Genomic DNA, 26,932 nt, shown 5'->3' on the forward strand with positions numbered 1-26,932 from the left:
ATGCAGTGAAGCATCACCGGGACTGAGCAACCTGCGCATGTCTATTCACCAACGGCCTACAGCTTTCTCTGTGAACGATGGGAGTGTAACCATAACAAGCAGCTTGCGGAGCAGCGGTCCCAGTGCCTCCCTCAGTACTGCCTCCCTCAGCATACTTCCTCCTCAGCCTGTCAGTGTTCCATGTGACAGGAGGAGGGAGGGAGAGCTTCACTGGCAGACTTCTCACCGTTTCCTTCCGGTATCACATCCTCCGAATATGGCAGCTACCGGGACTTGCCTCATCTTAGCAACAGGTAAAGGCAGCTTTATACCAGTTACTGTGCCCACACCTTCATCCCCTCAGTGCCGGACGCTCAGGGCAAGGCCGCACATGAGGTGCCGGTACTTTTGTGCCCCCGCCTATCCTATCCAATGCATGCAGCCCCAGTGATGCTTTCTTTCCTGCTTCACGCCCTCTCCGGTTAGGACCCGGCTGCTGTGGACATCCCTGCATTTTATTCTCTATGGCATTCTTACACTCCCCCCGATAAACGCTTATACGAATGAGCATTGACCTGTTTGAAAGGGTTTTTTTTTTTAATTGATTTACGGTAAATAGGAAGCGGAATACGGCAATTTCATAATACTTAACGCATTGTTCTATTTTCTCTGCAGCTTCTTTGTTCTTCCTGGCCTTTCCTTCTGTGTCTGCGTTAGTGGAGGACTTGGATGACTCGTAAGTACAGAGCACTGGATGCTTGTAAGAGTGTTATTATTTGTTTTAGTGAGGTACAGTGTGTATAAACAGGCTATTGTGTATAATGTTTATTGTTGACACCAATGCAACCCAGGAGAGGAATTGAGGAGAGGAATCCCATGGACAAAGTAGTGGCACTGCAGCATTAAAAGCTCATGGTGTTATGAGAGGCTACTCAATGGTGAGGCTTTTACTGTCCCGTAATGTAAAGTCCAAAAGGCCCAGGCTGTGTCATTTGTATGATTAGAACTCTCAGGGTATGAAGTCTGTCTAGAGTTTCCCCCTTTTCTTTAAAAAAAAAAATATGTATAATATATATATATATATATATATATATATATATATATATATCTGAAATTCTACATTTTTTGCACATTTCCTGGCTTAACGATAGCCCAAGACTTTTCTGATGTATATGTTGTATGAGAATAAGTAGATAGGCATTGATAGTGGTTGTATTTTGGTCATCCATCAGGCTGACCAGTCAGGGGCCCAAATGCTGATGGATTTGCAGACCCGACAGACCTGAAATACTGCAGGGTAGTCATATACAGCCTGTACGAATATCGGTATATCTTGTTTGCCTCATCAATATGTTTAATACTTTTATGTCCACAGCCTCTGAGTCTGAAACATATCTCACTATCAATTTGTATATATAGTTCACTAGTTAAGTTGATTGTGTATGACATCTCAGTCTCATAATGTTTGGTGAAATGCATGTCCACATAGTAAAGCATTTTTAGGTTGGCCAATTCTTTATTCATAAAATCATATCAGCCGTGTGTACAAGTAAACCTCTAAAATGTTTCAATAACAAACAGGGAACACCTTTCTTAATGTATTAATGTCTATTGTACCTTGATAAAAATGTCTATATGGCTACTGATCGTTAAGTACCAAAAAAGAAAATATATATATTTATTTTCTCCGTGTCTGTGTATTTTGTTATTGCTTTACTCCAGTACACATTCCATGTGTGTTTGGCTGCTTTAGATTTAAAATACATGAGTAAGCATGCTACAGTAGGATACACATATGAGAATCTTTTCAGCATGGGATTTATAATTTTACAGTTCAAAGAGCTGTCATCAGATAACAGACAAAGTCGAGCGGATATTAACAATGTGTGCTCTATGGGGTTTTGACTAATGAAAACAAAACGGTTACAAAGTGGTTTTTTTGTTGCATATTTAGTGCCAGTCACAGTTGGATCGTTCAGTGCGGGTTGTACAATATCAGAACACTGACATGAACTTAATAATGTGCATGAAATAAAAAAAAAAAAAGTTCCCAATGAAAGCAAAGGGCAACTTAAAGGGACACTCCAGTGTCTGAGGAAGCTCCTTTTACAATGGATGCACACGAAAAGTTCTTTGTAACTTGTAAGTACTTTCATATGCATTCATTAAACCTACAAAAAATTAAATAAAAGAAATGTATGGCTCCGGAGCTGCAGCTGCACACCCGCTCTTTGTCCCAACTTTTTATTTCACTCATTGGCTGTTTCAAGCATCCAATCAGTGGCAGGAATGCGCAGTGCATGTGTGTAGGGCTCTAAGTAGACCTCGCCTGCAGTGTTCTCAGAGCTAATGCTGGAACTGACTAACTGTAAGTATGGTATATCACATGAAAGAAATATGTTCTGCCGAACATACCTCTTGCACAGAAAGTTGGGGGGGGCAAATGCATATTGGGGGATTCTGTTCCGTTTACAGCCTCCACTCTTCTGGGAAGACTTCCCACAAAATTTTGGAGTCTATCTTTGTGCTCATTCAGCCAAAATAGCATTGGCTAGGTGGTATTCTGTGAGATGGTATTTGAGCATTGAGAAAGAAGAGTGATGGTGCATTTGAGTAAAGCCATACATTTTAAACATATTTATTACTGTTTATGTTAAATGGTTATGCAAAATCAATAGAGGTGCCAACAAATCAACTTAGTTTCTCATTTATCTTATTTCTTTTACTTTTTGTAGGTTCAAGGAAAACCGAAAAGATGATATCTGGCTTGTGGATGTAAGTTCTTGGTTAAAACATGTTACAGTCCCAAATGTAACTTTTGTGAATTTTTCCCTGTAAAAGCAAAAATAAATGCAAAAAAATTGCATATTTGCATCTCCTGACGCAAGCTGTTTATTCCACAAGCACAACTCAGCGCTTGGAACTACACATAAATTTGAGATGCATACTGTTACCACAGCCAAAATTTTGTTTAGTGTTTAATTATAACACTTTATAATTCTTAGGACACAGAACATATGTAACTCCCAGTGAGTTTATTAACCGGAAATTGAACTGTAGAGGTTGATGGGTTGATCTTTTTTGGCTTCTTAATTACAATCCATAAAATTACGAGAGTCACTTTTCATCTATGCAGTACACTACGTAGACTCGCCTCCTAAATTGTTGCCCTCTCTGCTGAATATGACATCATATCCGGGCACACTGCCCCACAAGGGTACATGGAGGCTTTGCCAGCAAGGAACAGATTTCTATAATATAAATAAGCACATTGCAGAGGTCAAAGAACAAACCCATTGAGCAGAAGCACCACGTGGAGTCTAATAGTCCAATAGCACAATCTTCTCTGGTTCACAGTAGCTGTTGCCTCCTTAGGCTGAGTTGGCCTAGGCAAATGCTTCCTGTGGTATGCATTATATGGCATATTGCTGTACTGATATAGAATAATACTACCTCTCTGTTCTGATTTGGGAAGCGCATTAAGCATGTGTAATGTGGTCTGAAATTGTGTATTGGACGGTTGGATGCAAAGTCTAGCTGCTTTCAAAATTTTATTTCACCTTGCTACATGTGCTTGCTTTGTGAAAGCTATACAACTATTACTATCATTACTACTATTAATATTATCATTGTGAAACGTTTTAAGAAATTTATCTTTCTTATGTGGTGATTGCATGTCAACCACCTAATTATCACACGTGCATTTTTTTTTTCTGGGTAATGATTCTGAACTATTTAATTTTTTTTCACATTATGAGCCCTGTCAGGATTTTTTCTTATTATAAAGGGACTATATTTTTACTTGACTTTCAGTTTTATGCTCCTTGGTGCGGCCACTGCAAAAAACTTGAGCCTGTTTGGAATGAAGTTGGTCTTGAAATGAGAAGTAGTGGCTCTCCTGTGAGAGTTGGGAAGATGGATGCTACCATTCACTCTAGTAAGTGTAGTCCTGTTCACTGTGCTATGTATAAATGTCTGATTTTTATACACCAGAAACAAAGATGTACCATTGCAACTTTTTTTTGGCCACAGTACAGATAATGCAGTGTACGGAGCCTTCAAAAACAGCTCATTTCCAAAAAAATGTTCAAATAAATTTTATAATGCGTGGTCTGCAGCTAACCCCTTGACAACAGTTAAAGTGAAGTTAAATACATCCCATTAACGTGCCCAGTACACCATGAATTTAAATACATCCCATTGATGACAATTGATGTGCCTAGCACCTCATAAGGTTAAACAGGTTTAGAAATCGATCTAAGATTGCTTTCTTCTCTCAAATGATTCAGCAACTCCGAAAACTGCAGAAGGGAACCTCATCTGATCGATTCCCAGAGCATCCACGTACGCTTTACTGCATTAAAAGAAGTTAGGAGGTGATTGTTGATATTGAGGCGTTAAGCAACACTAAAAACCCATACCAGGGCGCACTGTAACCGCTCCGGAGAGAAGAAACAAGCACAATACCTTGAGATTTTGGCGCAATTAAAAAATAAAGTTCCCAAGAAGGGGGTCTCCAGACCCTCCTGAGAACTCTGAGCTCCTCCTGCAGGTTTAATACTAGTACTGCATTCAACCATGCAGGTCATGGAACCCAGCTTAATTATCAGTTATAAGAAAATAACAAAAGCATTGAAAATTATCAATTTCTACCATATGGGCAATAATTCAGAAGTTCCAGTCAAGTGTAAACTTTGAGCGCTGGAAGGTCATGTCACGCTGGCGCTCCGTCTTAGAAGCCCCAGCGGAAGTGCCAGGTAGAAGCGGAGGTTGTCTGCATGCATTGCGCAGACATTCATCGGCTGGCAGAGAGGAAGAATCCCTTCAGCGCTGCAGGGGACCTGCATCCTCCACTCTGGCAGGCAATGTATACAAGTCCCCTGCGGGGGATCTGGATCTTAGTCTTATAGACTTATATTTTTATATATATATATATATATATATATATATATATATATATATATATATATATATATATATATATATATATATATAAAATCATATTTCCTACCATCCTGATATTGTAGCATAGAAATGAACAGGGATAGTAAAGGCGTGAGGCAGAAACTGCATACATATCAAAAGCATTGTGTATATTCTGCCACTGCAAGGGTTGGATTATATTTGTAGTTTATCTGTAGCCTAACTGCTTCTGTTTAAGACTTAGTCACAGACCAATTGAAATTGTTGACATTTATTGGGTCATGTAACTGTAGGATATACTTTGCCACTGTGTTGCAAAGTTACATATTTTGTACTCTTACGCTGTGCAGATGCTTCTTCTGCAATCTACTATCTTAACTGTGTTTCTAGTTTTTTTGTAAAAAAAAAAAAAAACCCCGCATATTGCTGTTTTGTAGGTCTGTAAAAATATTCTCCTTTCTTCTCAGGAAATGTGGTTTCATATAAACCGTTTTCTTATCCTTTTTTTTTTTTTTTTTTTTTCTTCTGAAAAAAAGTGGCGCGCACAACCTAAAAAGCAAAAAGACATAAACATTCATATTCCTGAGTTACTGCTAGAATAGTAATGACCAATGAGAACACAAAACAAAGAGAATTCTGCACATAACCATCGAATACCATTCAATGGTATTGAATGTGGCAGACTAAGCAATACATAGCATATAGTGTGATGGAATCCACAATTGTTATGCCGCATGCCTTAGGTTTTTTTAATGGTATTTGCTAGGTATGCGCAGAATTGTCTTATATGTATTGAATATTTAATATGGTTTGTGCAAAAATGAATGTGTGTTTAAACAGCTTGTTGTGATTGCCAGGATATGACGACATATCTTTGCACTCCTCCTTTTAAGGGCAAGTGAGAAATGAAAGAAATATAGTGCTTTGAATATCATGTACAAACTGTTCCTTGTACTTGTTATTTGAGAACTATTCTGGTGGATTAACTTTTGAGGGTATGCCTCCTCGTGCTATTTTGTGGTGTCTTTTATTGAGAGAATGCAATTTAATTGTTTTTACGTGGTTTATTGGCAAATTTTTGTCATTTGTAGTGATCAAATATGCCGTAATCTGCCTTATTTTACAGGCATGGCTTCCGAATTTGGTGTTCGGGGATTTCCAACAATAAAGTTGTGAGTATTGCTTTCAGAAAACTGCTTTTGTAAAGATCTTCAGTGTTATGGCTTTGTTTTATACAGTAATATATCAACATTAAACACATTTAAATATGTGTTTCACCTGTCACTCTTGCCTTTTAAAGACTGCATGCACTGTAAGCTCGGACGTAAGATTTTATTATTTTTCATTAAGATTAAAAGGAGATATGGCATATAACTACAGAGGTCCGAGAACGAAGGAGGATATCCTTGAATTCTCTAACAGAGTTGCTGGGTAAGTACCGGTTCAGTTTAATATTTCTGTATGATAAGTTCACCTGAATGGTTTTAACATTAACAAAATACACTATGTAACTAATTAAAACATTAGGAACACTATGGTGCTGTTAAATGCCAACATTTTCCATTAAAAAAAAATCTTTAAGCATTTAACCTTTTGGTGGGGAACACTTGTCATGTGACTACCAGGCACTGAGTTGTTGCCTTTTTAACTGAAAGCTGTAAAACTTTTTAAAAGTTTGTGTTATGTGAATGAGCCTTCAGGTTAGACAATCCAGTTGCTGATTTAGCACGCTAGATTGTATGATAAATGTTTGTTTTTTTCTAAGCAGACCCCACTGATTAGATCAGAGCTGTCCAAAGTCAGGCCTTGTAGATGGGGAGAACATGTACTGAGCAGGCTTCCTCATATCACTCACAGGTCATGGCAATGGTCCAAATGGACGACAGTAGGACTTACTGCCAATGAATTGATCACATCTAGTGCATTCCAGTGCGCTGAAATAGATATGTGTGCTGCTGGCATAAACAGAAAGCTTAAGAAAAAAATATTGTACATTAGCTAACCATTTGGCTAAAAATAACGCATCACTAAGTTATGTTTTATAAAGTCAATTTAACAGAACATTTTAGCCACTATATATTTGTTTGCTACAGGTTGGAGAATGCACATTAAAATATTTAATGAACATTAATTGTGTTTAAAAAGAGTTTATGGTTAAGCTCCAGGTAAAGTATAATCAAACACAATTGCAAGTTTGAAGCACGAGACGTTAATCAGTAACACGCTTATTTTAAAATGCCTTGTATTTTTTTTATGGTTTATCTACCTAACGTTATCCGTGTTATGCTATATTAGACATTATGTATGTATAATCTTATCTGTGATCCCATATTGATTGTTTTGAAGTGTACTTGCTATGGATTTTAAGAATGATTTGTTTTTCTCTTTAAGACCCTTAATCCGACAGCTTCCAAGCCAGCAACTGTTTGAGCATGTACAGAAGCGACACAGGGTGCTCTTCGTGTATGTCGGCGTTGAATCCACTCTGAAGGTACAGTACGCCGTTCCCTCAACTGCCCTTTTAGGACTTCTGGGAGGCTGCAGCTCTTTCTTGTAATTGTTTTTGGTTGCATTCCCTACCCATAATTTGTGTATTGTCCCTAAAATCATACATGCAGCATTTTCCCAACCCAAGAACGATGTACAAATTCTATGTCTGCTTTTCCATAGCCCTTGCTAGCATTGCTAGGCGATAGCCCTTGCTGGATTACTCATATGACCGTCTGATCGTAAACCGCTCTATAATTCTGGTGATGCTCACAGCCTTGGCCATTGTGCTTTACTTTGTTGTTTTCAGGAGAATTTGATATGATCTCAAAAACTGTATGTCTAAAGTGAAATGTTGGTGTATGCCACGTACTCCCGCCATATTTAGAATAATTAAAAAAAAAAGCCAAAAAAGGTTATTTGGGTAGCATAGTTCACCTGCCCTTAGTCTTAAGGTGTTTAAGCATTTCTGGTGATACATTGTTTTCTAAAATACAGAAGAATGATTGAAAATAAAGTAATTCAAACAGTCATTATAGTAATAACTTTCTGTAATTTCTTTTAACAGGAGAAATACATTGAAGTTGCTTCAGAGCTTATCGTGTATACTTACTTCTTTTCAGCTTCGGAGGAAGTTTTGCCTGAGGTAAATTCTTTGAAATAATTATTAATTGGGGCAAGTGAATGAAAAAAAAATATTCACATATCAAAATGACAAGCAGAGGGAAAAACTGTTTTCTGTGCTGACTGTTTCTGTGCTAAAGGGCATATTGTCCATACTTTTTTGGGCATGTTATACGCATATGAACATTTTGCATATAAACGTAAATGAACCAAATGCTATTTTGAAATCTTACCTGTTTTTAATTAGATTAATTATAATGCACACATTTAAAATAAAAATCTCACTGAATGCTTAATTTTACCCTACCTGACCAGTGTAGATTAACTTGTTAAGGAAAGAAAGAAAAGCGGCAAGAAAAAAAACCCCACGATTATGAAACTGAGTAACAAATGATTCAGGGGATGCATCATTATTGGTCATCCTCACAATTTATGTTTGTATATAATACTAAAGTAAGGTGCGTTAGGTTTACTGTTACAGCCTGTCACACTCCTGGGGCAGTGAATTGATTTAGTGAATGTGGTAGAGTTGTGGTAGAGTGCATGAGCATGTATGTAGGATAAAGTGTGCTTACAAATGTTCATAATACATATTTCTGAATGCTAACCTGGAGACACCATGTTATCAGATATAAAGAAACAAGCTGATGTCAGAGCAGGGGGGCTTAGACCTACATATGTTATTTCTTCCAAAAACACTATCTAAAGGAAAGACAACCCAATTTTAATCTCTTTTACATTCCTAAGGGTTAATGTAACAGAGGAAATAAGGGGCCACCAATAACTTTCGTTTCGAAATTCCAGTGAGACTCATGGTCACAGGTTCAAAGCCCGGTAGGGTCAACTCAACCCTTCATCCTTCTAAAGGTTGATAAATGAGTTCCATGAATTGGTAAATAACATCTATTATTCAGCTGCCGATTTGGTTGATTCTGAGAACGTGTGCTATAAAGTGCTTTGAGTGCCACTAGGAGAAAGGCGCTGTTGTTGTTGTTTTTATAAGTAGTAGCAGTAGTCCCGTTTTAATAATAACTTTATGCAAAAATAGTCGTGCTTTGTTTTCTGAATAATCAAAGATATCTAGATATTATACAATCCTGATTTTCTGTAATTATAGATTTTAAAGCATACTTAACTATTTTTATTGTTTTTTCTTAGTATGTCACCCTGAGTGAAGTTCCTGCTGTTCTTGTTTTTAAAGACTCTACTTACTTTGTTTATGATGGTAAGTGAATGTGCCATTTGGCTATTGCTTTCCGGTTCTTTTGGATAAAAATAAAAACATGTATTAGCCTTAGATAATATGTAATCTTTAGTTTAAAGTGGATACCTTTTTATAAACCCACATAGAAAACATGTCATGGCATATTTTTGTATCACGGCTAGCAATAATACAACAGCTGGAATCAAAATTAGTACCAGCTTGATTCTTTGATCAGGAAGCTGAGATTATGCTCCATTGTAATAGATCTACTCTGTATACTCACATTGCCAATGAGAGGTCAGATAGTTATCATTTTTTTAAAGGATGGTTAAGCATTCCTTGAAAAATTATAATCGAGTTACATTTTAATCTGGCTAACAAAATAATGCATGTAGTGGTTTCAATTCAGAAGGCTGGACTGTCTCACCTTTCTACCATGTGTTCATACTAGTAGCCATCTTCCTATTCCCCTGACTTGGATGATTATTAAACAGGAAGTTGATTAGAGTCTACTGGCGCTGCAAGAGACAGATGTTGGCTTCCAGGAGGTTACATTTGAAACTAACCAAAACAATTACACTGATGTGATTTTCAATCTTCAGTGTAAACAGTAGATTTATATATGAGGGAATGTATTAATGTGATCACAGACGATGTGAAGACAATTCAAAGAAATTGTCACTGTGCCCAGGCCTGGAAATTGTAAGCACTATAAGTAGACTGATAGCACCCTAACAAGCAATCAGAAAGGATATATGTACATACTAAAAAAATTTGCAGATCCAGCTGCATAAAAAAAAGGCGCAAAGAACTATCAATCTTCAATGCCGTATACCAAAAGTTTGAGACAGCATGCTTCCATACTTATAAAATTAAAAAAATGTCCTTTTTTGTAAGTGAGCTTTGTTTTTGAAATCTAATCGGCAAAAATGAAATGTTTGACAAAGTGTAAATTCAAGGAGTCTTTTAATAATAAAAATAATAGTAATAACAGAATTTAATTTACTTGACATGGGGCTCATTTTGTAAGGGCAGGTACTCTTAACTTTTGCATGAATGCGGGTAATCTTAATGTAAAAACAATCTCCTATACACTGTTAGTCTTGTCTTTGAATGTATACATATAATAGGTTGATAGTATGTATAATTAATTATTTAATTATTATACAAATAGATAAATATTCATTTGTTAAGCATTGAGTAGGTTTTGGGGTTTTCATTGATAGTTGACACTGACTATGTGTCTGAAAACAGAGACTGCCAGGCCTATTTATTTCTTCTATTTGAGCCAATATGAGCTTACAGGTTGCAGCAACATCCTGTGAATTAAACTGTAATGCACCTGCAAGTGAGAAAATGAACACAAGTCGTCTTCTGTCATGTACTGTGGTTTCTCTTTGCTCGTAGGCTCTAGGAAGTGTAAACTGGATGGCCTTTGTGGTTTCAATAAATGTCATATTATAGCTGTTGAGCTCTACTGTCAGTAATTCCCGCGTGGTGTTATACTTCATCTGTACATATATCACTTCTTTTTTGTTCCTATTGCCATATAACCTAGAAGAGCAAGAGAGGAAGAATGATGTATAATAACTGCTGGCCCATATATAATGTACATATTAAATGTCATTATAGTCTGCATGCATAGACTACTGTAAATACGTGGCCTGTAGAAGCATGGTTAGGGTAACACATAATCAAATCGCAAGTTTAAACGTTGTAATCAACTCCTAATATTAATACACCTGTAAAGCACCGAGACCTATAAATTGTCACTGTAACAAATTGATTTAAAAAAAACAAAAACAGCCAGCTCGACTGCTTGTTATTTTAGAACCAGTGTAGCTAATGACAGAACCAAGCCATGAAGGATCCAGTTTTTTAAATATTCCTGCAAGTCCTGCACGTGACATTTCTCTTAGTCCTATTGGTTAACTTAATTGTATTAAAGTGCAAACTTCAAACAAGTTGTGCTCTAGATACAAAGCCAAAATATTGTGTAAATGTGCTTTAAGGCTGCAACGTTTATTCTGTGTAAAAATGACACAGATTGCAAAAAGAGCGATTAAAAAACAATAATAGTGCAGTATATCAAATAATTACGTTAAATATGTACAATCATGCACTCCAAAAGATAATGCAAATTACTTCAACTGTAAAACATCTTTAATTCCAAGGGCTCTAAAAACATAAAGGAGCAATATCAAGATAAAGCAGCTGCACACAAAATACCGCGGTAGATCTTAACCTCTTTGCAATGGTAGGGCATATATAGGTGCTAACATGCATGCCGAGGATGGAAGACCTATATATACAGTATATGTCTTAGTTAAAAAATCTCGCCTTGATCGCGGGGGCGCTGCTGCTGTCTGCTCAGAGTTGGAGGCAGACCAGCAACAGCAAAAAAGAGCCCGCTCCCGCCTTCAAGCCCTTGGTTTACCGGTGATCGAGTCCCAGATGCCATAGGTAGCTTCATGGACTAATTACTTTGTTTCTTCAGTGTGGGGATCAGCCCCAACCATTCCCTGCAGGCTGATCGCTCTCATGGAGTGCAGCATTAACCCATTCAATGACATGATTGTGGTATTATAGGAGTAGATGTTTGTCTTCACCCCCCCCCCCCAAATCACAGTCAGTGGTGTTGACTGCAGCAGTGACCTGAAAGTCAAAGGTACCTGGACGTCAACTACAGAGTTATACTCTGGAACACTTCAAACTGCTACAGAGCCAATCAAAAATGGGATCTGATCACTATAACAGCCACTTGATGACCCCTGTTTGAGAGAGATGTAATCCAAGGTAACAAATCCCCCCCCAAAAAAACCACGCACACACAGGTTATAAGTAAGCATTTCATTTTTTTTAATACATAATTATTGTGCAAGAAAAAAAGGAAATCCTGATATTCATCCTGATACGTGCACAAAATGTGAACATGTAGACGAAAAACCCTCCTCCTGTGTTCCCTTTAGATTTGTGGTTGTGGCGGTCCACTTATGTGTGCGTATATATAGGTGTGTGTATATGTGCATATTATATATTATATATAGAAACTCAAAAATGACAGTGCTCTGATAAATATAAAAACAATAATTTTAATATATGTATGTATGTATGTATGTATGTATAAAAAAAACCTTTACTAATCAAGACTAGTGCCTTTGTCCTTTATTGGTTACAAATAACTTTTTATATATGAATTATTTTTTTTGGCATACACATGGCTGGTAATTAATATCAACATAATTATTTTATATGCCACTTTTATTTGTTGGCATGTAAATTTGATCATTTCCCCCCTCTTTTTCCTTCTTTTTTTTTGGGGGGGGGTCACATTTAGCACTGTATCCTTTCTTTTGCTTTTGATATATTGTATATAGCTTTATTTGCACATTGATCGTGTGTGCAGCTATAGCTGTAAGTATCCTACATCAATGTTTTAGCTCTTTTGCTATGATGCTGCGCCATTGGTGTTTCTCCTTTATGTTTTTCGAGTCATTTGAAGTAAAACTATTTTACAGGTGAACTTTATTGTGAGTGCATAATTATACACATTTAATTAACTCAATTATTTGATATACTGCACTATTACTGGTTTTTCTCCTTTTGCATATGTGTTATTTTTGTTTTTTGTTTTGCTTTATTTTAAGCATTGGAGAGTGCTTTTTTGGGCAGCGGCTGTGCATTGGGGAGTATTAATTTATATTTACTGGTAAGGGTAGTGATACTGTTTTATATTTTTTGTTTATTTTATGTAACCAAAATTATCAAATAATTTGGTCAATGTTCATTCATTCCTTGATAAACCGAAGAATATAGGGACTAAGAAGCTAGATATTGGGAGCAGTCCACACACCACATGCTTCTACATTATTATTCTATTATATTATAATTATATATTATTATTATAATTTGTCAATAATGCAATCATTTTCACAAAATACAAGGCATGTATATGTGTGTATAAAATATAATATATTATACACACACACACAGTGTGTATATAATATCCGTATGTGTTACGTATGAGAATTCTATTCAATTTGCTGTTTCATGCATTTAGCTTTTGGAATATATAGCTAGAATTTTACTATTTTAATTTAAAAACAAAAAACAAAACTGCTTACCAGACCACCAGGATAAGTAGGCACCCAGTAAAAATATAGAACAGCCTTGCTTTCATAACTGCTTGTGTTGCTTTTCTAGATTTGAGTGGATGTGCCATCTCCTGATTTGCTGTGTAGTATTTGTATTGGTAGGAGGTATCTTAGGTGTCTGGAATTCCCCTACTGCAAAATTGTAACGCTAAAAAAATGAAACCGAAAGTTACGCTACATGCAATATGGTAATAAACCTTGTAATATATATTACCCTATTGGCTCGGATATAGACCGCACCCTAAAAGTTAGGTGCTTTTTTAAAGAAAAAAGTTTCTGCCCCCCTTCAAAGATATGCTGCCACTATATCCCCCCCTCCAAGATATGCTGCCACTCTATCCCCCCGAGATATGCTGCCACTCTGTCCCCAAGATCCCCCCCCCACCAGACATACCGGTGCAGACTCCACGGGGCCGGCGGGGGACATCTACGCATAACGCGTATTCAACTTCCGGTGCTGGCACTTCCGCCGTGGGAAGTACCGGCAAGGAAGATTGTTCGCGCAGACGTTCACCGGCAGCGGCAATCCGAGCATAAACAACCTCCACTGCCGGCACGTCTGCAAGATGTGCTTTAAAATCTCCCTTGCCAGGACTCCCCCCCGTGGAAATTCAAAGAAATTTAAAGACTTAAAGTGGGGGGAAAAAGTGTGGCCTATATTCGGGCCAATACGGTATATATTGTATATATTTATATATCTAAAGATAAAAAACAAAGAACATATTACTGTAGTATGAAAGTTGAATGAGACGCAAATATCTGAGACACTGTAGTATTTGCTATTGTGGTTATGTTTACATTATTAGGGTGTGATATGAAATAAGAACAGTTTATACAATGTAAATGTATTAGAACACCACCTACATCAAATCTTTCACATCAATCAACGGGAGCTTACGCCCACCTTCTTGACAGAATTGTTTTAGTTCAGACATATTGAAGGGTTAAAAGTATGCACTGCCTTGTTAAGCTTACGTCACATCATCTCAATCGATTCAAGTCAGGACTTTGACCAGGCCACTCCAAAGCCTTTATTTTATTTATTTTTGAGCCATTCAGAGCTGGACTTGCATGTGTTCTTCTGATCAATTTACTGCTTCATAACCCAACTCCGCACTGATGGCGAGACATTTTCCTTCAGGATTTTCTGGTAGAGAGAAGAATTAATGGCTCGAGGTCCTAAAACAGCAACTCAATTTTGATTCATCAGTCCCTAGAGTCTACCTGAACTTATCACAAAAAATTAACAATATTGCTTTATATTTAATTTTAATTCTATGAATAAAAATGATTTACCTTTTTAATACTTTAAACAATATACATGCCCTATGCCCTTCAGAAATGCCAAAAACAAAAAGTAGCACTGTATTATCCAAGTCTCGGGGGCCATCAAGGTATTTTATGGCAAATGGTCAGCAGTGTTTTCCACTTTGCAACTCTTCTATGGATGCCATTTTTGCACAGTTTTTTTGTGTAGAATCATGAACACTGACCTTAACTGAGGCGGAATTTTGGTAGGCCGGCCAGTCCTGTTCCAGGTTTTCTCAGTTTGTAGATAGTGGTTCTCATTGTGGTTTGCTGGAGTCCTAAAACCTTAGAAATGGCTTTGTAAGCCTTTCCACCTTTATAAATGGCAATTACTTTTTCTCATCGTTTTTTTGTATTTCTTTAGGTTGTGGCATCATGTGCTGCTTTTTGAGACCTTTTAGCCTACTTCACTTTGCAATCAATTAACCATGATTGATGTCTAGATTCAACAAATAGTTTTTCACATCACTGTTAAGTCACCAAAGCATCATAGGTTGCTGTCTCAGGAGAGTTATTAAGCTATAGGCATAGTGCCACCACACTCGCTTGTTACTCATAAAGGATAGACTCTCATTACTGACCAAAGACATGTGTTGTTGTTAAGAGAATAAACTTAACTGTTACTGTTGCTAAGCGACATTTTTATGAGCATGATTTTCTTTTCTTTTTTTTCCCTTGAAGAATATGAAGATGGTGATTTGGCTTCATGGGTGAATAAAGAAAGATTTGAAGGCTATCTCCATGTTGATGGATTTACACTGTATGAGCTTGGTGACACAGGTAAGGTATTTACTTTCCATGTGACTCTGGGTTTTGTTGGATATTGCCTTTTTTTTTAATAAATAGCTTGGACGATAACCACATTGAAAACTTTACATTTTTTTGCTTCATAATAGACATCTTTAATACCCAATCTGCTGCTAGAATATATTTCCTGGCATGTACTTCCTTTCTCCTTAACTTCCTTAAAATTTATAAATGCTTACAACAAGTATTGTATTTGGTGACAATTTAACCCCTTCACTACCAGGGTTTTTTGTACCTTCGGATAGCCTAAGCTATTTTGATATTTTTGCCATATGTGGGTTCAACCATTATTCTCTTTTCCTGTGAATAGTGTACCCATGTAGACTACATATATTTTTTTCAAGGAGAGATATGTTTCTTTTGATACCATAGTTACATAATTAGCCAATCATTTTATATTAGTAATTTCGTAAAAACTAGAGGAAAATAGAAGAACCCCCCCCCCACACACACACACACACACACACACACACACTCTTGTTTTTCATATATTTTCTATTGACAGAAAATATATTTAAAAATGTTCCGGTGTCCAAATTTTGAAAATATCTAAGTTATAGGTCTCATATTGCAAGGTGTACATTACAATTGCTGATTTTTTATATTAACTATCCTGGATTTGCAGCCCTAATTTTGGACATTGGGGGGCACAAGATGGAAGATACCATATAATGGCTGTACAGTGTATATAAAAAAACAAATAAAGTTGACAAATATATAAACATAATATAAATGAGAGGTTTTGGTTATATGAATTGGCCAAAGCATAATTAAGCTCACCCGCCACGTCAAGGCACACTCTCAATAGGGTGAGAACCTACTCTTACCTCCTTCATAGTGGGCACACAAAGCAGTTTATACTGCTACCAAAACCTCATTAATGTTTATGGGGAGGTGCAATTAAACCTCCTCCCCGTTAATCTCTGGACAACAAGCTGCAACCAGACTCATGAGGAGCCAACAACCTCACATATGTGCAAACAGGGAAAAGAAAAATGTCAGTGCTCTGAGCTAGTTTCCAGACTTCCAGTTTCTATATGTTGGGTCAAGGTGTTTTGCTAGGCCTATGCTACATGTGAAGCAGTTTAGTAGTCTCTCAGGAAAACATGCTTCCATAAAAGTATATATTTTCATAAACCAGACAACCCAGAATATTTAAACCGGAACAATATGGATGCAAGGCAGTCCCCTGAGGAGAGAAGCGTCCAGATGTGGTGCACGTCAGAGTGCGCTGCAGTATTTTCTGTTGGACATCTTCCACTGACTTTTTTGTGGGTGTATCGTTACGTCCATATGGTACAGAAGGGATTACTTATGATTAGGAAAGTTGAGAGGTATAAAAGTGTGTATTTTATACACTTATTTGAAATTTAAATGTAGTTACATTAACTATTAAACCCAAGTTTCGTTTTCACAAAATGATTGAAAAAAGGATTTCCTTTTAGTTTCGTCAAGAAATCATTCATCATTTCTTTTGTCACCTGTGATGACATCACTGTATAATAATCCTTTTCAAAGTAAATACTCTTTGCCCGGTAAATGAAACCTTATTATCCAACTTTGTTATATAACATGGAGGGACGTGTTTGGCTGAACACATCCCCTGCAAAGCATTTATGCATCCCAGATACAGCAGGAGTTTGTGCGCCGCTGGTCAGCTACAAAAGAAATGTATGTGTTCTTGTTCTGTAAGTTTTCCTTTACAATGACATAAACCTCTGAAAGGGTTGAAACATTTGTGTAGACTTTGGGAGCCAGGGATACATAATTGGAATTCTTAGGGAGGAGGCATTTTTACAAACCCCTATATATGATGTTTAAAAAGACAATGTTAATAAAAAATAGATTTTGATGGAAATTTTGTTGGTTACCCTTTAAGTGTAATTCATTTTTCTTTTGCACCTTTTTTCCTTTTAAGGGTTAGGATATACACAAGTGTAATAATATTATAATAGTAAAGCTCCTGATTACACCTTTTGTGCACAATCATTTAGTTCTGACTTTATTAAAGATCGCTTAAGAAGAGACCTTTGAGTGAAAGCCACAAGTCATCCAGTGAATAGACCTGTATTTCTGGTTTTATGACATGCAAGCCAAGGTTGAGCGTAGACTTTCTTAACCTACCTATTTTGAAGATTAACTTGTTTAACAAAACTGAAGAAATCACACACACTCCAATCCAAACCTACAAATGCATGCTTTCAAAAAGTATGATGTTTTTGTGTGGTATTTTGGCCAAAGTACACCTGCTCACCTGCCATGTCAATGCACCCCTTGAAAGGTGCAGCCTAAATAAAATACAGTGTCACAAAATCAAGACAACATGGTTGGGCTTCCAAATCAAATATCTGTTATAAGAAAACAGAGCAGGCATGATATGTCTCACCCATTTGACCTTTAATAGGGTTAAGACTGTCTAAAAATCCCCCTTTTCTTTGCTTTGTAGGAAAATTAATTGCTGTCGCTGTAATTGATGAGAAGAACAATTCAGCTGACCACACCAGGTAAGAGAAGCAATCACCAATAGCTGCCTGCTTATTCCTGTAAAGTTACTAGTACAAATGTATCAATTGCAACAAATTTCACAATCGGCGAGATCAGTCTCAAATGTTTTTAAGCCCATTTTTAAACTCTTATATACTGACCCTGTTTACTGAATAAAAACCTTGGTTCTTAAGTTGCATACTAATGGTACGTAAGGTTCTTCAATATATTTCAGAACTGTCAACTCATGAACAAACAGAGCATTAATAAGCTTCCATTAACTTTATTGTGAGTGTTTTGTATAAATAACAGCCAGCCCTTGATCTTTTTATTACAAAAAGGCCAGAATTGGCCTTGCATAATGCAAGTCTCAGTGAGACTTTCTCACCTTAATAAAGACATATTATTCAATGCCAGCTCAGCCATTCTTGTAGGGGTTAACATCATAATAACCCTTAGTAATAAATTGTGAAGAAGTTTGGTTAAAATACTGAAATGCAACAAAACTCGCCTTCAGGATTGTGGTATATTAAATAAAATTTCTACATTTTGTGATGAGCAAGGTAGTTGTATTTTTTTATCTATTCCAAATTCACATGCTGCAGTGTAATAAAGCAGACATTTTTAACCATGAACCCACCACTGATTCTCAAGAAGCATTTTTCAGTATGAAGGAAGGAGACATAGGCATTGTGTCTATCAATGAAAAATGGGTGCAGGCAGGAGGATTCTTTAGTGTTTCTCAACTGAGGATCTGTTTGGATTGTTCAATATGTTGAATACTTTTACACTTCCAGCAACTGAAAGGTTAATAGATACCGGGAGGGTTAATCTCCCGAGATGGAAAAACAGGTATGCTTCACTCAGAATAGGATAAAAAAATATATATTGTAATCCATATAAAATGTAATAATATACACAACTACACATGTTCATGTGTGGACAGAATAGCACACAGTGTGCAAGGCTCAAAAAAACTAAATGATAGCCTTAGACACCACCAACCAGTTTTAGTGCCATACCACCATTGTCAAGGTTTCTCTGTGTGAAACCCTGCAACATGAATGTTGCTGAAGCTGTACGTTGACTGACACACAATAGAAGACTCAAGATAAGTACCCAGAATACATTATAGTCACTGTTTGATTACCTTTGTTACTTGAGTGCTACCAGCACCAAGAAAGAAAAACCTCTCGGTATCTTTTAACCTTTCAGTTGCTGGAAGTGTTAAAGTTATTTACATTATTGGTTCAGCCGTATTTTTAACAGAGTATAGGGCCTGAACTATTGATATTGATTTTGTGCACGGAGCTTTATATAGATTGTTCAGTATGCCATAGAAAAGGTTACCGAAGACATTGTCCGATATGGCATACCCTTTATATTCCAAGCAGGAAAATCAAGCATGTTAATGGGGAATTTTCTTTTTTTAATCCTTTATAGTGTCCTGTGTTCATAAGGAAGATATTTGTTGCAAAATGTCTAATTTTTACTTTTCACTCTCCTGTCTATTATCCTATTTGAGAAGCTATTTTTCACAAAACGGCAACAATGCTGTTTTATGTACAGTGCTCCTGACTTTGGCTCAGGCTAGTGTGACTTTAACATCTAAAGTATGATTAGGAAAGACACTCACTGTAGCGAAGGCTGGATATACTGAATTTACTGTGCAGAATAATATGTTTTCCTGCTTTGATTGGGAAGTACCTTTATAACAATATAAAGATGACCCCTTCAGAAGAAATGGGTGTTTCCCTTCAGATAGAATTCCTATAAACCTCATCAAAATATTGTCATAATTATTACCACTCAACCTTGGAAAGTGAGGTCAAATGGCTATGCACTGCCTGACAGACATTGTAAAAAGAAAGCAAGCTTATGCACCTTTAGGTATTTAAGTAGTATATTATGTATCTTATACACAAAATACACATAAATAATTTCTACATTATGCAATTAAAATAATTATATATTTTTTTCCATTTCTAGATTAAAGGCCATTGTCCAGCAAGTATCAAAAGACTACCGGGATCATTTTCATAGGTATTCATATTTTATTGCCAAAATATTTCTGGACGTTTCGTAAAGTTGGCTACCAAAATGTAAAGATGCTGAAGTGGTTTGTAGATAATCAACTTGACAAAGCCCAGCTCATCAATGTTTTGTGTCTAGATTTAATCTGATGATCCGGTTTTCCCGCAAAACATTTTGACATTTAGTTGCCCCGATATATATCCCTAAAGCATCTCGGCATGTAATCTGTTAATTGCAAATCCAACTGCACTAAACTTGAATAAAACCGTTTGAGTTGCCCAGAAATTTGCTTAACGTGCCTGCATTTTGGATGTCGTATGGCAGCATGTGTGAATGTATGAATAGCATTTTAGGTGTCTTGGTAATTTCTTACTGTGTCAGAATCATGGCACATAAGAACCATTATTCTTGTAAGACCTTAATCAGTCCTTGGTCTTATTTTAGATTCGGGTTAGCAATAAGAATGTTTAAATTCCCTTACTGTATTAGCCTCTACTGTTCCTGCTGGGTGACTGTTTAGTCTATCTACAACCTTCTGATGCCCACAGAGACCTTGAATGTTGTCATTTATATTTGCATCTCTTATATAAAAAGCAAGAATTACTTCACCCAACACTCAATCCTTAATGGAGATATTCCATTTCAATTTTACTGATGACGTTTTTAATGTTAGCATGGATTCTAGCTTTGTCTAGAAGACAAGCATCATAACACAAATGTATAATGGTATAAATACATGCAAAAATTATGTTCACTCCAATTTTAGAATTTGCTGTTTGCAGGCAGATTACTGTCCTAGATCTTGTCTGGCAAGTTAAAACAGCAAAAAATTGATTTTGGCATTAACCGATTCAAAATTAACTGCAGTGTATATTCAACAAATAACTCAGTGTGAGTACTTTTAATATGCATTTTTAAATCTAGAGGGATAAAAACATACAAAGAAGTGCAATTTTATCTATGATAAAATGGTAATAATATAAGAAAAATATCCCCCCCTGCATTACTTTCCCAAATATTTGAAGCAAATGATAAAAAAACCCTCCTTATTTGCAGTCACTTTCTATGTCAAAGAAGCTATGTCAACTTTTTTCACATTTTATGCATCAGTCTTGCATAGAAAAGCTCATCAGTCCATTTTTATGTAAAGAAATAAAAAAAACATATGTGAATCATGTTTGTGTTCTTATTCTTCCTGTTTGTCCGCTTAGGAGCCAGTTGAGAGCCCCCCATATACTATCCACAATTTCTTGCAATCACAGAGAGGATACCCTAATATGTCACCAGATACAATATACATATGGACCATTTTTGCTAACAATGTATCACACATGTAGTTGACACTGAAATTGTAAAAATATCTGAAATATGTAGTTCTACAAACACATACGTTTTTTCCTCAATGATGACAAACATTTATTTATAGACAAGCTTTTAGTACACGTGGTCCTTTATTTTTGTTACCCTGGAAAAACTGCCAGTTTCAAGCACTGATACCTGTTCAGATAGAGGGCTCATTTATTTATGTTGTAGAAACTAACAGTAGTATTCTCCCCTCCATCAATTGAGTCTTCAATTTAGAATATATTATGGAAGTCTCACATTTACAGTCAAACCACCTGAGAACATCCGCCAAGTAAGGATTTGCAGCTCGCTTCACAATGCAGTTTTTGAGCGATGAGTTGGACGAGTGAAAATTGCCATTCTGTTTTTGTAGGGATTCTATGCATTAATGGTTTTTAGAAGATGTTAACCTGTATATATTTATATATGGTAAAATGTTCATTTATGTTCACAGAGACTTTCAGTTCGGGCACATGGATGGGAATGAGTACATAAATAGCTTGCTAATGGAGTAAGTCAATGATGTGTTTTTGTATTTCTTGTAATAGAACAGATTTTGTAACTGTAGTCATTTATATTTAGCTTTACAATACTTTTCAATGTAGGGTTCAAATAAAGTAACTTTTGCTTTATTAAAAGGCACATTGTTCATTGATCTTTACAACTGCACTTTTGTGACAGTGCTGTATTCCTTTCCAATTTCATTGAGTTTAGATCAGTTTCATTTAAGTAGATGCTTAATAAATGGAATCTTGTAAGCATGGAATAAAATTTATTTAAATCACTTGCTAATATATGTACAGCAAGGGCCTCCCCTTTGTATTAAAATATTTGGGGATAGTAGTGAATAGTAGATGTTTTCTTCTTTTTCTTCAGTGACGTAAGTGTGCCATCTTTCGTTGTACTCAACACATCAAATCAACAGTATTTTTTGCCAAGCAAACAAATTGAAAGCACCGAAGACATGATTCAGTTCATTAACAGCATTCTTGATGGTACAGCAGAGGTTAGTAGTGTCCCCCCAATTAATTATCCTAACTATGTGTATGTCTCGACTTGTACAACTCTCTACAACCCATACAGCCACATGCCTGGTGTAAAACCAGCGCAATAATTTTTCCCCTGTGTGGGGAGATTATCTGGGAATTGTGGATTATCATATAACACAGTGGTATTAGGAAGACTGAGGCAAGGACTTTAGTTATCAGTTTGGGGGGGAATAGCTGTTGCCCTCCCTAGCAGAAAATGGGGTTTGTGTGTATGTAGAATTCCAGTCAACCTTGCATGTCATTGCATTACGATGTTTCTCCAATCAGCGGATGTTTTATTTTTAAAAAAGTGTACTGAAATTTAAATGAAAAATTTTGCACTTATCTTTTTCCCTTCATGAAACCATTAAGCTACCTGATGATATATAGCTATTTTACCATGATCGATATATTTTTGATTGAGTATTTCATCATAATATAAAAAAGTTGACCGAACAATTCATTTTAACTTTTATATTCATCCTAAATTATAGTCTACAATTTTTAAGAAACATATTGTTATTTCAATAAAATAATGTAGCTTTCTAGGTGCTTTGTCCATTGTGGAACTAACTGGGGTTTTATATTCAAGTGATGTGAAAGTAAATGTTCTTCATTGTGTTCTTCTATTGTAGAACTTTATGCAATAACTTCTGAATAGTAAGTTAAGTAGTCATTTGTTCATTTTGCTTGAATCTTTGTATTGCTTTTCTTGCTTTGAAAACTATAGGCTCAAGGCGGTGATGGAATCCTGCAGCGACTAAAGAGGGTAGCTTATGATGCCAAATCTACTGTAGTCGTAAGTATACGCTATCAAATATTGGTATTGTACACATGTTGACTCCAACCATGTAGAAAACTATTGACCTAAGCACCGGCATTGCCCAGTTATTTTTTATTTAATGCACAAATCTAGCTTGCAGAATATGCATTAGTCCTTCTTCAATATAATTAAACATAAATATACATATATATGATGCCAGTGTCCTTAGTTGCTCAGTAGGAAGCTACAGTTCATGTTCACAGTTCTGGAACAAAAGCCCTAGCAATCATAATTAACTCAACCATGGTGCAAAACAAGATTTTCTTCACACATAGCTGCATGAATGTTTTAATGTCTACTGAATGTATCAGCAGAACCAATTATTTGTCAGACAAGACAGTATAAAAATAAATCTTTTATATATGCCATGTGCATACCTAGAAATTTCACGGGGCTAGATGAGCTCTCAGGCTCCTATAGGAAAGTGTTAGAGAGGTAGGTCTAGCCACACATAAGAGTTCGGCAGGATTTGTAGGGACATGGTGTTAGTAATCACATGGACAGGGCCAAGTGCCTTTTCTCTTTCCCAAGATTAAACAAGCTGACCCAGATGTAATCAGGTATGTCTTCTGGAGCCTTCAGACAAACTTTGGAGTTACCATGTAACACACAAAGAAGCAACACAAAAGGCACAGCCAAATGCATTCATACAGTACCTTTTCATGTGAGAACACTGAATGAATGACACTCTGCTACAATGTAAATTAGTGAATGTACAGCCTGTATAACAGTGTAAATTTGCTGTCCCCTCAAAATAACACACAGCCATTAATGTCTAAACCTTGGCAACAAAAGTGAGTACGTCCCATGTGGAAATGCCCAAATTGGGCCAAAAGTGTCAATATTTTGTGTGGCCACCATTATTTTCCAGCACTGCCTTAACCCTCTTTGGCATGGAATTCACCAGAGCATCACAGGTTGCCACTGGAGTCCTCTTCCACTCCTCCATGGTGACATCACACAGCTGGTGGATGTTAGAGACCATGCGCCCCCCCACCTTCTGTTTGAGGATGCCCCACAGATGCTCAATAGTGTTTAGGTCTGGAGACATGCTTGGCCAGTCTATCACCTTTACCCTCAGCTTCTTTAGCAAGGCAGTCGTCTTGGAGGTGTGTTTGGGGTCATTCTGTTGGAATACTGCCCTGCAGCCCAATCTCCAAAGGGAGGGGATCATGCTCTGCTTCAGTATGTCACAGTACATGTTGGCATTCATGGTTCCCTCAATGAACCGTAGCTCCCCAGTGCCGGTAGAACTTATGCAGGCCCAGACCATGACACTCCCACCACCATGCTTGACTGTAGGCAAGACACACTTGGGGGTGCTGACACATTGCACTTGACTTACAAATGAAGAGGCCTGCAGCAGCTTACTGACTAATCCTTCCTTATGGCTGGAAGTGAGAAACTCCCTATTGCATCACTTATTAAACTTAAAAAAAATTACCGTATTTATCGGCGTATAACACGCACTTTTGATAACTAAAATAAGAAGAGAAACCCTACCTGCGTGTTATACGCCGATTAAAAATTTGCAGCCACGTCTCCCTCGCTTCCGGTCCGGGCGGGGGTGCGTGTTATACCCCGGTGCGTGGTATGCGCCGATAAATACGGTAGTTTGTCTTTTCAAATACCTCATGCAAAAGGAGAGCTGGGCCTCCTAATCACGGCACTTTGTTTCTCCTGTGCAATATGGATGATGCAAAAGCAAGTCGAGATCCATTGCTACCAGGGTCCCTAGTAAAATGCCACTTTTTCTCTTCGGTTAATGTGCTCTTGGGACAGCCAGGTTATGTTGCGGAAATGTCAAACTATCCGTAATTGTATGGATTTTTTGTACGAGTCTCAAAATCTTTAAATAATAAAAAAAAAACTGTATAGAGCCTTAAATGTGCAACCCATGTGTGAAGGTAATACCCTTTTATTAGGCTTTAGTGGCCTTAGAAGCTGATCCTTTCATCTGATTTCACATCTTTTCCCAAGTTGGCCCATTATATATATACAAGTTTTCCCAAGTTGGCCCATTATATATAAACACTCATATTATATATATATATATATATATATATATATATATATATATATATATATATATATATATATATATATATATATATATATATATTATATATATATATACTCACAAAGTCCATTGCACACCATTCCAAATTTCCCAAGCCTGGTGCTAGTAACCAGGAGTTTCCATACAAAGCACTTTCAAAAGATGGTCAGCACTCCAGGTCTTTAAATTAACAATTTCTCTTTATTCAAAGTCAAGTCGACGTTTCAGTCATTGCTGACTTTCCTCAGGACATACATTCCTCAGGAAAGTCAGCAATGACTGAAATGTCGACATGACTTTGAATAAAGAGAAATTGTTAATTTAAAGACCTGGAGTGCTGACCATCTTTTGAAAGTGCTTTGTATGGAAACTCCTGGTTACTAGCACCAGGCTTGGGAAATTTGGAATGGTGTGCAATGGACTTTGTGAGTATATATGAGTGTGTGTGTGTGTATATATATATCTATATATATATATATATAATATATATCTCACTTCAATTGAACTTTTACTTTGACATAAATCTACAACTCTACATATCTATGTATTCTGCTGTTTTAATTCAGTTCTTTTTACATTACATTATCAAAAAAAAAACTGAACGCATAAATTGTTTTCTGTTTAACAGTCGGTCTTCAAGAGTTCCCCACTCCTTGGCTGCTTCCTCTTTGGTCTACCACTGGGTGTCATCAGTATAATGTGTTACGGAATCTGCACAGCTGACACAGATGATGGCTCAGAAGAAATGACCAGAAAAGATGTAATTGATCACAATGTATCAGACGAGGGCAGTGATGAGGAACTTGAAGAAGAGGATAAAAAAGGAGATAACTCCTCAGATGTCTCTGATGAAGAACAAGTAGAAAAGGATTTTATAGAAAAGAAAAAGGATTAACTTACATGTAAAGTGGATAGTTCTCTAGGATCCCAAAACCAACCTATTTATTTATGTGAACCACTGGCACTGAGCTTTATTGAAAATTCAGCAGCATTCTTGGCATCTATTCAATTTCCATTTTTAAAGTAATGGAAATATCTGGCAGACTTAATAGAATTTAATAAACGATTTTCGAAAAACAAAATATTATTATTGTATGTTATGACCAATAATAATCTTCAATTTATTGAATCTGAGTGTGAATGTTCTTACAAGCAAATATGTATTTGTATGATGGCACACATACTCCAGTCTTCTAGAACAATTTCATAATAGGAATTTTCATGATCTGTGATGTTGGGTCATAGTCCCCTATCAGGCAGGTCTACTATGCAGGTGTAAAAATGAGTTCAAATTTCTAATATGCCAGTTCTTTTTATTATTTTTGCCTACATTTACCACATTGACCTTGTCATATGTTGTTTTGCATTATACAATTATATATATTTATCTAGTGGCACAAAATAATAATTGATCCTTTTTTCAGTTAGGCCTTATACCATTTGTTCTTTATAAAATTAGGTTTTTTCATAATTTACATCAACCTTTCACGTATATTATTTTTAAAAAGTTTATAGGGCACAGGTTTTAAATAACGATGGAAATGTTTTTTTTTTATTGTGTATTGTGATGCAATTATTTCTTTTTTTGTCCTGTAGCAAACTTTAAAATGAGAATTTCAAGGTATGCAGGTGTGTGTATGTATGTATGTATGTATATGTGTATATATATATATA

General features: G+C 36.4%; 1 protein-coding gene across 1 annotated transcript; it reads left to right on the plus strand.

Moving 5' to 3' along the window:
• The first annotated feature begins 158 nt into the window (after window positions 1-158).
• TMX3 (thioredoxin related transmembrane protein 3) lies at window positions 159-26,692 on the plus strand. Its single transcript, XM_053466802.1, has 16 exons — window positions 159-293; window positions 655-715; window positions 2,715-2,754; window positions 3,793-3,916; window positions 6,029-6,074; window positions 6,253-6,333; window positions 7,294-7,393; window positions 7,958-8,035; window positions 9,172-9,238; window positions 15,361-15,459; window positions 17,933-17,990; window positions 19,960-20,013; window positions 21,803-21,859; window positions 22,225-22,354; window positions 23,107-23,175; window positions 25,887-26,692. Exons 1-16 carry the CDS (start codon window positions 257-259, stop codon window positions 26,151-26,153), a joined length of 1,368 nt encoding a protein of 455 aa, XP_053322777.1. The 5' UTR covers window positions 159-256; the 3' UTR covers window positions 26,154-26,692.
• The last annotated feature ends 240 nt before the right edge of the window (window positions 26,693-26,932 follow it).

This window comes from Spea bombifrons, chromosome 5 (genome assembly GCF_027358695.1).
Source record: "Spea bombifrons isolate aSpeBom1 chromosome 5, aSpeBom1.2.pri, whole genome shotgun sequence".
Classification (NCBI taxonomy): Eukaryota; Metazoa; Chordata; class Amphibia; order Anura; family Pelobatidae; genus Spea; species Spea bombifrons.